The sequence below is a fragment of the Parambassis ranga genome, chromosome 19 (genome assembly GCF_900634625.1).
Source record: "Parambassis ranga chromosome 19, fParRan2.1, whole genome shotgun sequence".
In the NCBI taxonomy this organism is placed as follows: domain Eukaryota; kingdom Metazoa; phylum Chordata; class Actinopteri; family Ambassidae; genus Parambassis; species Parambassis ranga.
Genome location: NC_041039.1, coordinates 717657 through 730747, shown reverse-complemented (window position 1 = coordinate 730747; position 13091 = coordinate 717657). Strand labels below are relative to the sequence as shown.

The 13091-nt window shown below is 45.9% G+C and overlaps 1 protein-coding gene across 3 annotated transcripts in view; it reads right to left on the bottom strand.

Annotated features, from left to right (window-relative positions):
- carmil2 (capping protein regulator and myosin 1 linker 2) overlaps window positions 1–13091 on the bottom strand; it is a 93520-nt gene that overhangs the window by 9733 nt on the left and 70696 nt on the right. For all 3 annotated transcript variants that reach the window (XM_028430942.1, XM_028430945.1, XM_028430944.1), the window contains 5 exons: window positions 12792–12896; window positions 12206–12242; window positions 10476–10544; window positions 10000–10247; window positions 656–788 (listed from right to left, as the gene is read on the bottom strand). In XM_028430942.1, coding sequence (XP_028286743.1) covers window positions 656–788; window positions 10000–10247; window positions 10476–10544; window positions 12206–12242; window positions 12792–12896 — 592 coding nt within the window. The remainder of the gene's footprint in view (window positions 1–655; window positions 789–9999; window positions 10248–10475; window positions 10545–12205; window positions 12243–12791; window positions 12897–13091) is intronic.

Below are 13091 nucleotides of genomic sequence, written 5' to 3'. Positions count from 1 at the left end.
AGGTGGCACACATTAGGGCAGGGCAGGTGATCACACAAGGAGGGAAAACACAGGAAGCAAAACTCCAGACAATGCACAGGGGGGACAGGACTATCAAAGTAAAACAGGAAGCACAAGACACAACTAAACAAAACACTAGAACAACAGGAAAATAACAATAACTAAACACAGATTAAACTAAAAACTCAAAACAAGGAAAACTAAACCATAAATAAACACCAGGTCGTGACACAATAGATGTACTGTACAAACGAATGACAAAACAGGGAATTTGGTGAATGACAGTTTTTTAGATCTAATTATATTATAAATTATGTTAAGCAGATACACCTTTAAAAATGCAAATGTAACCAAATCTGATTGCATCGTGAAATGTTATTATCACTGAATTCAATAACTTCCTGTGGTGTAAGTTTGTATTGCATTCTGCACCATTATTCATGACTTACATCAAGGTAATAAAATGCAATGATATGGCAATGATATAATGACGAGAGGGAGCAGACATCCATGAGTCACTAGCTGTATGTTTTCAAGCTGGCTCTGCGAGCTTTACATCTCCCCTCCACAAGCACAACTCACAAATTTCTCCTAAAGAAAAAGTCTTTAGCTTGTATCATTCTTGCCATGATTTGCATGAATCAGTTTGACATACCCTCAGTAACTGAGTGTGCTTTCTCTGTACGATCCTGTGCACTGGAAATCATCCACAGAGACAGGGTTGAGAGCAGTCCTTCCCTAGGGCACAGATTGGAGGCTTCACCCTGGGGACCTTCCTGTCTTCCATTCTAAGAGGGAGATCAGAAGAAGCTTAGTAGCATGTAAGTAGTATGACTGCAATTTTAAGACAGCCAGCTGTGCTACTTTAGAAAGAGGCAGTGGTTCATGGTAATATTCATTAAGGTCTGGTTGTGATTAAGATGAAGTTTACATATTAGAACAGGCTTCTAATAAAGTAAAAGTTTCCCAATGATAAATGAAGTGGGAAAAATATTAACTCTATCTATTCTCTGCTAGTGCTTCTGTCTGTCTAACCTTTTCATTTCATCTGAACAACTTCACAGTTGCTGCCTTTTTGCAGCTCTTTCTGTCATAGTGAGTAAACAGCAGCTCTGTCATTATGCATTTGTAATATGAAACAGCATTCTGTAACTTATGCAGCATTTATCTGAATCTGAGCAGAGAGTATAGATCCACACAGTCCAGAATTCATCCTGCTGCTTCTATTAGCAGTCACATCATCAATAAACAGCAGTGACTCTGGTCCATACATGTCCATGTTATAACACTGTCTCCTCCATGTCTGATTGAAGATGTGCTGCTTTGGATCATCAGCTGTTCTTTTTCTTCTCCAGACATTTCTTTTTCCTTTATTCTGGTACATCTGGTTCATCTTCATCGGTCCAAAGAATCTTCCATTCTAGACCTGGGCAGGCTTTTTAGTTGTTCTTTGGTGAATTTGAATCTGTCTTTTGGTCTGCATCTTGTTGCAAAGTATTAACATTCAAGAAGCTGTCTCTGACTGTAGACTTTTACAATGATACGCCCACCTCCTTCAGACTATTCTTGACAAGGGTAGATATTGTAAAAGTGCTCTTCTTCACCATGGATAGATTCCTTGCTGTTGCTGAGTTTGCCAGTTAATCCCTCCCTTTTAAGTAGATTGTTTTATTGGGCACCACCATCAGGACTTTTATAAACTTAAGCATTTGAACTTGAGCTTTTTCACCATTCATGACAACATTTCATCTTTTTCATCCCACTGAGCAGTCCCCTGTCCCCTCAAATTCACCTCTCACCCTCTTACCTCTCCTCTATTCTCATTAGTCTGGTTAATACTGGTAATTCATGTCATAAACTGTTTGCTGTCTTCGTCGTAGTTTTGTGCCTGTCTCTCTCTCTCTCTTTGCAGGTCTCTCTCTCTCTCTCCAGACCTGAATGCTGACCTGCAGTCCGGCCCCTGAATACTCCAATGCTTATTGACTACACCAGTCTCTGCTGCTCATCTTCATTTTAATGATGGCGTGGCCTCAAAGTTTGGCAATTTTACAGGAAACAGGAAGTCACTATAAATTCGGTGTTTACTGTCCGATCTGTACCAAATATCAAATGTATGATCAGAGTCTGACCCTAAACACATCTATACAACAATATTGAGGTTTTGACAGAGCGCCACCTACTGGCTACACAAAATGTTGTGTTTTCATAGGTCTTTCTGCCTGTTTTGAGTATGTGATGGAGCGAGAGTAACTCCTTCGTCCCTTTCTCTGTCTCAGCACGCTCCGCCCTCACCGGCCCAGAGAGTGCTGACGCCGGGAGTGTCTCGTCTTCTGGTTGCCGGGCCGAACCGAGGCACTTCCTGGTCAGACGTTAAGTACTGCAAAGTGGCTCAGTGTTGGAGATCACGTGACCCTGGACTGGTCCAAACTCCCGTGTTTGTATTTTATTTGTTTCCTGGTTTATTGGAGGTGCCATATGAAGGGCTTTGGTATGTATTATGCCTGTGATTGTGTTTATGGTGATTTTGTGTTCCGTCCTAACCTCGCCATGTCATAATGAAAAGATAGACAGTACTCCTGACCTGTACTCGTTGGTATGCCTGAGGGAGGGGCTAGGGGGTATTTAAAGAGAGGGTTTCCTCTTTGGGGGCAGTGAGCTGTGTGGCACAGTAGGTGACTTGTGGTGCCTTGTAGTGATAGTAAGTGTTTTGCTTTGTTTGTTTTTGTAATACACCTAATTTTTTTTTGCACTGTAAATATTTTGCGCTGTTTGCACTGCCATGGGAAGGTGAAAATAAAAAAAAAACACCAAAACAACTCTTTTCCGGCTGAGCCATCCCCGACAGAATAGGATAATGAAAATTGGCACACATATGTAGCACCCCAAGACGCACAAAAAAGTCTCTTGTGATGGCATGGCCCCATGGATGGCAAGGTGTGCGAGGGCCCGCAATTCTGCTTGCAGCTTTAATTACTAATTATTAAGTTGTTTTTCGTAATTTATTTGTACTCTAAACACTTCGTAGTACATCGAAGTATAAGCGGTCAGGCACTGCAATAATGCATCTTTTTCAGACTTTCTTCGTGGTCTTCATTGTTTTTGGAGCACTTTTATCATGCAGTACTCGGTCGTGGCGGAAACACTCCAGGGCTCCATTGTTTACACCAGGGATCAGCTGATGAATCTCCAGCACAGCGGGATGTATGGCCAGCGACACGAAAGAAAGGAAAGGAAAGAAAGAAACAACGTGGAAGCAGGGGGGGCAAAAGAAGATAGCTGAGGAAAAGAAGATACAAGCCGTATCTTCCTTCTATCGTTATGGGTAATGTTAGATCACTGGGTAATAAGATGGAAGAGTTAACATCTCTCACAAAGAGCGAGTGTGTGTTTCGTGAGGTGTCTGTAATGTGCTTTGCGGCAACCCACTCACTCGTTTCAATTGTATTCGGACATAAAATTACGCATAATTATGGGCGTTGGCGCTTGAGTGACAGACAGTTGACGTATCACAGCGCGAGTTTCCTGCTTCCACGATCGCCCGCCCCCCTAAACCCCGCTCGTGCTCCCGCTCTTTGTCCATATTTGGAGTTTTGGCTGACGTGATGCTGCCAACATGGCGGCGGTCATCACGTCCCGGAACCTCCCACCGACCCTCAAAACGGCTCTTCAGAAACAAGCACCCTAACGTTACGCCCACAAAATGACGCCATTTTTATCTCGGACCGCCCGTTGTGCAGTGATCTCGTGCACAAGGTCCGGGCAGAACACTCTCAAGGCTGTGCGTCAACCATGCTGTGATTGGTCAGAATTAATTGTGGGCGTGATGAATGTGGAGAAGCGCAAGAGCTTCAGGTGCAGAACACACAAACAGAAGGAGGAAGTACAACGACGATGGACAGTTTAGATGAGCAGCTGGCAAACAGCTCCTAGAAGGAGAAACACGGCGCACAGAGGAGAGTGTCTGTACAAAGGGTGGCGATAAAAACTAATCCCAGTATTGATCACGGCGTTACAGCGGCTCGCGCACATTAAACACCGGGAGAAGGGATGTATTATTGCAGACAGTCATCCACACGTTCACAGAAATAAACTCACACAGACCAGAGGTCTGCTACAGTCAGCTACACTGATCTTCTAACTAATGTCATGCTGTACGCCCTCCTCCCTGAACATTATCAGCTCGTTAGGCCAGGTAACCACGACTGTGCACACAGTTTACAATACAATTGCATGGTCAACCTTTTGTGTGACGTGCGCTGCGTAGGAGGGCCGTATGTGGAGTTCTGCACACACACGTCTCGCGTATGGTACCTCCGTGCCGAAAATAACTTTTTTTTTACTCTTACCACCCATGGAGCGAGTTCTCTGTTCTCTGTTCTTGTGGAGTATGGAACAGCCTTAATGCCTTCATAGCGATCTCTGGTGATTTTAACCATGTTATATCTGAAATCAACTCTGCCCACTTTCAAGCAGTTTGTGGACTGTAAAACAAGAGAAAATAAAACTCTAGATCTATTGAATGCTAATGTTGAAGAGGCATACAGCTCCATAGCTCTCCCTCCCTTGGGCAGATCAGACCATAGCCTAGTCCACCTCAAACCCCAGTATATACCAGCATTACAGCGGCAGCCGGTGACCACCAAAACTGTACGGAGGTGGACACCGGAAGCCCTGGAGACCCTGCAGGGATGTTTTGAGGTGACTGACTGGGATGTGTTCTGTGACGCTCACGGTGAGGATGTAGACACACTCACAGACTGTATCACAGAATATGTTAATTTTTGTACAGATTCTCCAATCCCCACCAGGTCAATACGCTGCTTTCCAAACAATAAACCATGGGTGACAAAGGACATCAAGACATCCCTCAACAGAAAGTGAGTGGCATGCGAACCATCACCGGCCACAATAGGATCTCTGACCAGCTGATGGATGGAGATCTGCAGGAGGCCACCTGAACCTGTTTTTCAACAATGTACCTCCTCCCCCTAACCACACTAACCAGTCTTACCTCCCCATCACTAACATCACCCTGCCCCCCTTACCCCACCTTCCATTAACAACCCCCCAGCCTCCTTGCCCCCCTCCCCCATCAGATCTCTCTCTCTGCTCTTCTGTGTCCACAGTTACCATCGCCACCTAAGAGGTGAGGAGGGACTTCAGTTGCCTAAGACCGGGAAAAATTGCAGGACCAGATGGACTCAGCCCCAGAGTACTCAGGGACTGCGCCACACAGCTGTGTGGGGTCTTCCAGCACATCTTCTCCCTGAGTCTGAGCCTGATGACCATACCTGCCCTCTGGAAGACAACATGCCTTGTTCCTGTGCCCAAGACCAAACATCCAAGCGCACACAGCGACTACAGGCCAGTTACTCTGACTTCACATGTGATGAAGTCTCTGGAGAGGCTGGTCCTGAAACACCTGCGTGCTGTTGTTGGACCATCGCTGGACCCCCTGCAGTTTGCTTACCAGCCCCGTATTGGAGTGGAGGACGCCATCATCTACCTGCTGCACAGAGCCCACACCTACTTGGAGGAGGCAGGCAACACTGTTAGATTCATGTTCTTTGATTTTTCCAGTGTGTTTAACACCGTGCAGCCTGCCCTTTTGAAGAGGAAGCTCCTGGACATGCAGGTAGAGACCCCACTGGTCACCTGGATCACTAACTATCTCACAGGTCGACCACAATCTGTGAGGCTGAGGAACACCATCTCGGACATGATAGTGAACAGCACGGAGGCACCCCAGGGCACAGTACTGTCTCCATTCCTGTTTACACTCTATACATCAGACTTCAGACACTGCTCACAGTCCTGCCACCTGCAGAAGTTCTCGGATGACTCTGCCATTGTGGGCTTTACCAGCAGAGGTTGGGAGGCGGAATACATGAGTGTGGTGGACAGCTTTGTGGAGTGGTGCGGACAAAACCACCTGCAGCTGAATGTCACAAAGACAAAAGAGCTAGTGGTGGACTTCAGGAAGCACCAGACACTCCCAGACGGTCAGCATCAACGGTACCAACGTGGACATTGTGGACAGCTACAAATACCTGGGTGTCCACATTGACCACAAACTGGACTGGTCCACAAACGCAGAGGCAATATACAAGAAGGGACAGAGTTGCCTGTATCTCCTAAGGAGACTCAGGTCCTTTAACGTCTGCCAGACCATGTCATGGTTTCAGCCAGGTCTTTTATTTTGTAGTTCATTTTCTGTTTGTATTAGTTCTAGTTTTACTAGTCACTTCCTGTTTTATTTTGAAACTCGATCTTCCCCTTGTGTTTCAGTTCTGTTTACTTCCCCTTCCTCATGTGTGCTCCCTTCCCCCACCTGTGATTACCTGCTCCGCCCTAATGTGCTTCACCTGTGTCCAATTGTCTTCCCGCCCTCCTGTGTATAAAGCCTGTGTGTTTCCTGCCCCTTGTGGCCAGTCCAAGTAGCCTTTCTGCTCTTGTGATTTTTCCCTACGTGTTCTCGAGTAAGTTTTGGATTCTTGTGTTTTTTCCTACGTGTTTTCGAGTGAGTTTTGGATTCTCTTGTGTGTGACTTGTTTTTTTGGATTTGACTACTGCTTTTTTGCCTTTGCCTTTTGGATACCTCTGCCACGTTGACTGATCACCTGTGTACCGAACCCTGGCCTATATTAAAGGAACTGAGTTTGTTTTCACCTCCGGCTAAGTCTGCGTTTGTGTCCGCCATCTCACAACCCCTGACATTACGAACTGGCCAGAAAAAGGACACAGCGGACATGGAAGAGGTCAGAGCGGCTGTTAAAAGCCGAAGCCTTCAGTGGGCACCATTTAAAATGGTGCGCCTCTGGAGCCAGGTTTACCGGCTTAGGGAAACTGTTCAGGCCGAGTTAAGCCTGTTGGACAACCTGCCCTCACCTCCCACAGACGAGAAGGAGATGTGGCGGATGGTTAACCGCAGGGTTGTCCTGCTTCAGCAACTGGGGACATTGTGGAACTGGAAAGAGCTACTGAAAGCTGGCATGGACCAAGTGCTGAGCACAGAGCCTTGGCTCCACATCCATTACATCGGGGCGTTCCAGGAAATGGAGGAGTTCACTGCTCCTGTGGCCCCCTTTCTGCCCTCCTGGTTTCCCAGTCTCCAGTCGACGCCGTTCTCCCCAGTGCCGCCTGGGGGTGGGCTCCCGATGACGTCACCACTTCCGGTTCCGCCCGGAGGCAGTCTCCAGGCGACGCCGATCACCCCAGTGCCGCCCGGGGGCGCACTCCCGATGACGTCGCCACTTCCGGTTCCGCCCGGAGGCGGGCCCCCGGCGACGACGCCACTTCCGGTTCCGCCCGGAGGCGGGCCCTCGGCGACGACGCCACTTCCGGTTCCGCCCGGGGGCGGGCCCCAGACGACGTCGCTCCTCCCTGATCCGTCAGAGGGCGGACTCCAGACGTCGTCTTCTCCTGCACCACCCGAGGGTGGGTGTTTCAGTGCCACCTCCAAGGATTTATCCGCCGAGCTTGTGGATTTTTTATACCTTGGAACATTTGCGGCATTGACACTGACTGTAGGAGTGTCCTTTCTGAACTCTAGAGGGTCTTCCACCCTGGGCTCCAGCCCAGGCCCTGATGAACCCTCAGCTCCGGGTCCCAGTCCTGATCCTGGTGGGGTTCCGTCCCCAGTCTCCTATCCTAGTCCTGGTGGGGTTCCGTCCCCAGCTTCCTGTCCCGACCTTGGTGGTCCTTCGCTCCCGAGCCCCTGTCCCGACCTTAGTGGTCCTTCGCTTCCGAGCCCCTGTCCCGACCTTAGTGGTCCTTCGCTCCCGAGCTCCTGTCCCGACCTTAGTGGTCCTTCGCTCCCGAGCCCCAGTTCCGACCCCGGTGGTCCACCGCTCACGAGCCCCAGTTCCGACCCTGGTGGTCCACCGCTCCCGAGTTCCTGTCCCGACCCCGGTGGTCCACCGCTCACGAGCCCCTGTTCCGACCCCGGTGGTCCACCGCTCCCGAGCCCCAGTTCCGACCCCGGTGGTCCACCGCTCCCGAGCCCCAGTCCCGACGCCGATGGTCCTCCCTCAGTTCTGGCTTCCTGTCGGGACCCCGGAGGGTTCCCTGCTCTGGTTTCCTGTCTGGTTTCCTGTCGGGACCCCGGAGGGTCTTTTGCCTCGTCTTCGGCTCTGGCTTCCAGTCTGGACCCTGGAGGGTCTTTTGCCTCGTCTTCGGCTCTGGCTTCCAGTCTGGACCCTGGAGGGTCTTCTGCCTCGTCTTCGGTTCTGGCTTCCAGTCTGGACCCTGGAGGGTCTTCTGCCTCGTCTTCGGTTCTGGCTTCCTGTCTGGACAGTCTCTACCCAGTTTTCTGAGTTTTTGTTTTCTGGACCCTTATTAGACTGATTTTTTGCTCCCTGTATTTTTGTTCGGACTTGTGGTTTCTAGTGGAACGTCTGGGAGCCGTTCCTTGAGGGGGGGGTACTGTCATGGTTTCAGCCAGGTCTTTTATTTTGTAGTTCATTTTCTGTTTGTATTAGTTCTAGTTTTACTAGTCACTTCCTGTTTTATTTTGAAACTCGATCTTCCCCTTGTGTTTCAGTTCTGTTTACTTCCCCTTCCTCATGTGTGCTCCCTTCCCCCACCTGTGATTACCTGCTCCGCCCTAATGTGCTTCACCTGTGTCCAATTGTCTTCCCGCCCTCCTGTGTATAAAGCCTGTGTGTTTCCTGCCCCTTGTGGCCAGTTCGTCTTGTGAGTCATGCGACACAGCCGTCCAAGTAGCCTTTCTGCTCTTGTGATTTTTCCCTACGTGTTCTCGAGTAAGTTTTGGATTCTTGTGTTTTTTCCTACGTGTTTTCGAGTGAGTTTTGGATTCTCTTGTGTGTGACTTGTTTTTTTGGATTTGACTACTGCTTTTTTGCCTTTGCCTTTTGGATACCTCTGCCACGTTGACTGATCACCTGTGTACCGAACCCTGGCCTATATTAAAGGAACTGAGTTTGTTTTCACCTCCGGCTAAGTCTGCGTTTGTGTCCGCCATCTCACAACCCCTGACAGACCATGCTGCAGATGTTATACCACTCGGTGGTCTCCAGCGTCATCTTCTACGCTGTAGTGTGCTGGGGCAGCAGGATGAAGATGGCCATCAGACTCAACAAGCTCATTAGGAAGGCTGGCTCGGTACTGGGAGTGGAGCTGGAGTCTGTGGTGGAGGTGACGGAGAGGAGGATACTGAGGAAACTCCTCAGTATTTGTAACAACACGTCTCACCCCCTGCATGACACACTGCTGTTTTACAGGAGCATATTCTGTGGTAGACTGAGACTACCGAGGAGCAGCACAGAACGCCACAGGAGGTCCTTCCTGCCAGTGGCCATCAGACTGTATAACTCCTCCCCTTTCTGTAGGGAGAAGAGCTAGATAATCATGTCAGGCATCACTGTCATTCCCTCCACTGGTCTATCTTATCTTATCTTATCTTATCTTATCTTATCTTATCTTATCTTATCTTATCTTATCTTATCTTATCTTATCTTATCTTATCTTATCAAAATAGTTACAGCTTGTCAACATCAACAACCTGTCTTGTTTGTTCTCTGTAATGTATGATGTTTGTGCATGTTTGTTCCTCTCTCTCTCTCTCTCTCTCTTTCATCCTCTCTGTCCTGTCTACCTCTTCTTCGGGTCCTTATGAGCCGGGCCCTGTTCCAGGTTTCTTCCTGTTAAAAGGGAGTTTTTCCTTGCTACTGTTGCTCTTAAGGGGGTTTAGGCTCTGGTTCTCTGTGAAGCACTTTGACACAATTTTGATTGTAAAATGCGCTATATAAATACATTTTAACTAGTTTAACTTAAATTAATTATTTTAATCATTTATTGGAAACTCTACCAGTGTCTATAATCATGTCGTGTAATAGAGGTCTCCACTTTTGTCTTTCCCCGCTGAATGTATCATTATTATATTATTATATTAATAGACACAAAAATTGTGGAAGGCATAGCCCAGTTTAGTGTAAGGAGAAATGCAATCAGCAGCAGTGAAGGAATTGTTTAACTTACTTGTGCTGGGGTCTCCCCTGGCCTTTCATCATGTGTGTATGCCCCCATCTGGACACGCTCTGTTGAGCTGCTGAGAAGAGGAGCACTGAAGAGACAAATGTCTTCTCCTGCTGGAGCAACTTTGGCAGGAAGGGGAGGCCTGGCTGCAATGGCAGGTTTGAGAGGCAGGGGGCCAATTGGGCGCTCAGGTAGGGTGGGCTTTGGGTGGAGGAGAGGGTCTGGTGTTTTCACAGGATGTCTGGGACTTGCTAGAAACAGAAAAAGAGATACAGTGAATTACAGTGAGGATGACGCAGGTTGGTGACTACATGCTGGAGAGATATTCAGGCACAAAAAGCATGGCAAAACTCTACTTACACGGTGTAAATGCTAGCAGAAAGATTCAATGATTAAATGATTTATGTGTGTCATAGTATTTGGACAACTATGGCACATTGTATGATCACTGTTCATTTACATTAATCTCATGATGGTACCTGATGAAGTAGACATGGTTCTGGGTGCCATATATGTGGGCAGTGGTTCAGGTCTGTCCAGGATTGCACCTGAAGGACAGAGATATAAGTTTTTAATTCAAATTCCAACAATGAATTTTTAAAAAATGGGTGCAGGGCTCATCTTAATCCAGTCACATAGGAAGGCCTCTCTGGTTTAAGGATTACATAAAAAAAGATAGAGTCTCACCTATGACCTGTCAACACACACTTCCAAACCATCCTGGATAAAGATGGACAGAAAAGTGCTTTGAGTGGAAAGTTTTACACTAGGATGTGGCCTTACGGATGTTTAGTAAAACAGCTGCAAGCTAACTATAATAAATACAGAAGTAATCAGTCATATGGCTTAAAAACATCCTACTGAAACTACTGAATATCTACAGCCCTTGAAAATCTCCACTAGAGGAGCAAGAGATTATGACATCAAACTGATGAAGAAAGATGAAGAAAAAAAGATAATTAAAAAACATAATTAAGCTAATAAATTGCCGGAAAGGTCATTACTGTGTTAGAAAAAAGCAGTGCCAATTTTACAGATATTGAAAACATAAAGATACCAGAGAGAAGAGAACTGAGGCTAAAGTAAACAAAATGAAGCAAACAAACAAAAAAAACACATCCTTATGAAAAAACACCACATTTGGTTAATAACACACCCACCAGATATGATTAATTGTTAAATTTCTGCTAATGACACATATTCAGACATACATTATTTTACGTTTGCATTAAGGGAACATATGATAATATTGGCTTACGTCATCCTATCATAAGACCAATAAAGCTGTAATGTCCCTATAGGCTGGTTGACACAAGCACACGCAAGGCAAAGGACGGTCCAAATTCCAGACACATCCAGTTCAAAAGTCTCAAAACACCACCTAAAACAGGGCAACAGTACAGGTAGGGGCTAGGCAAACAATCAAATTCCAAAACAAGCTGGCAGGGCTCAAAACCAAGAGAAATCAGAGGGGCCAGGCAACGGTACAAGTGGGGTTAGGCAAGGAAAACTCACTAGAAGAAATGCACGCAGGCACGCCCCCATGAGCAGGTTGGATGCGGCCAGAGAAATATGCTCACTTGTTCTGTTTGGGTGGAAATCAACCTCATGCCATGTTTTTATGGTAAGGACAGACTAACAGCACTCTGTTCACAGTGACAGTAATTCTGACCAACGAATCATTGAAGTGTATAGATTTATTTGATCAAAACAATCTTTTACAGATCATGCAGCAGAAACATATAACAGAGTGTGCACTGACTCCACTTCCATTGCATGGATAGCAATGTAGGCCTCACAAAGAAGTAAAGGATACTGAGTCAAGAAATGCCTTATATATTTTACACAAAAATGACATTACCTACAATCAATGAACCGCAAACAGTTGTGACACGGACTCAAGCCCTGCCTGCAGACAGCCTAAAGCCAGACTATGTGACATGTCTTCAGCTGAATGTTGCACACAAGGAGGTCAATAGATAGCTTTTTAAAAAACTTTATTATAACTATCAGACATTCTGTGTCCACATTTCACACAGCACTGTGCCATGAAGGCCGCTACATGAATGGCTTATGTTTGCCTAGGTCTCAGGATCAAGAAAAACAAATCCATTATTTAATAAGATTCAGTTTTTAAAACCTTTAAAAAAACAAAAAACAAAAAAAAACACTGATGATTTTAAGGGATACTCTATTCAAAAGTGCTTACCTTCAGAGTTGGCCTTTCTCAGCTCCTCATCTTTATTCTACAGACAAAAGCTAGTATTAATTGTAGTATTAAACTACTACAACATTCAACCAACATTACAATAATACATTCACAACTAGAATAACTGTGGTTGCACTGATCTCATCTGAATTTTGTGAAAATACCACCTGATAACAACAAAAATGAATACATTTACTGTACATCGTGTACTTAAACAAATATATACCACAAAACAAAAAATGAAGTGAAGGACAGTGTCTTATTATTATTAGTTCGGACGTTTTAGTTGCTGGTCTGACAGGTTGGGAGCAAAAAGTGTATCCTGTATAGTTTATTCAATATGCTGATATTGGAATCCAGAAGAGAGATTACATAATAATTTTACAACAAATCTGTCAAACCTTTTAGCCTCTTTCCAACATCTTTCTGACTTATCCTTATGGAATGATGTCAATCTGCTCAGGTATAGATTAACAAAAATAATAAAAAGCTCCTAAAATCTGAAAATAACACAACTTCCATTTTATTTATAAAACTATTTTTGAAAGAGTAGCATGCTGTTTAGAGGTGTACAGTCCCACTCTACCTGGCTCATCTTGGGGTCAGCAGGTGGAGTTTTGGCCACGCCCATTCTGTGCAGCATCACCTGAAGCCTCTGCTCAAAACTGGATGTGCTCTCTGATGCATGTTTCTAAACAAATAAACAATACAACAAAAGTAAAACACACATACACATGTGCAGGTGTGAATAGATGTTCAATGAAATTTACTACTGCTGCTAACAAATGAACTGAACAGTTACAGTGAATGGCTGAACAAATGCAAACACACATACAAGTGTGTTTTGATAACAACAGCAACACTGTTCACTGCTGCTGGAATTGTA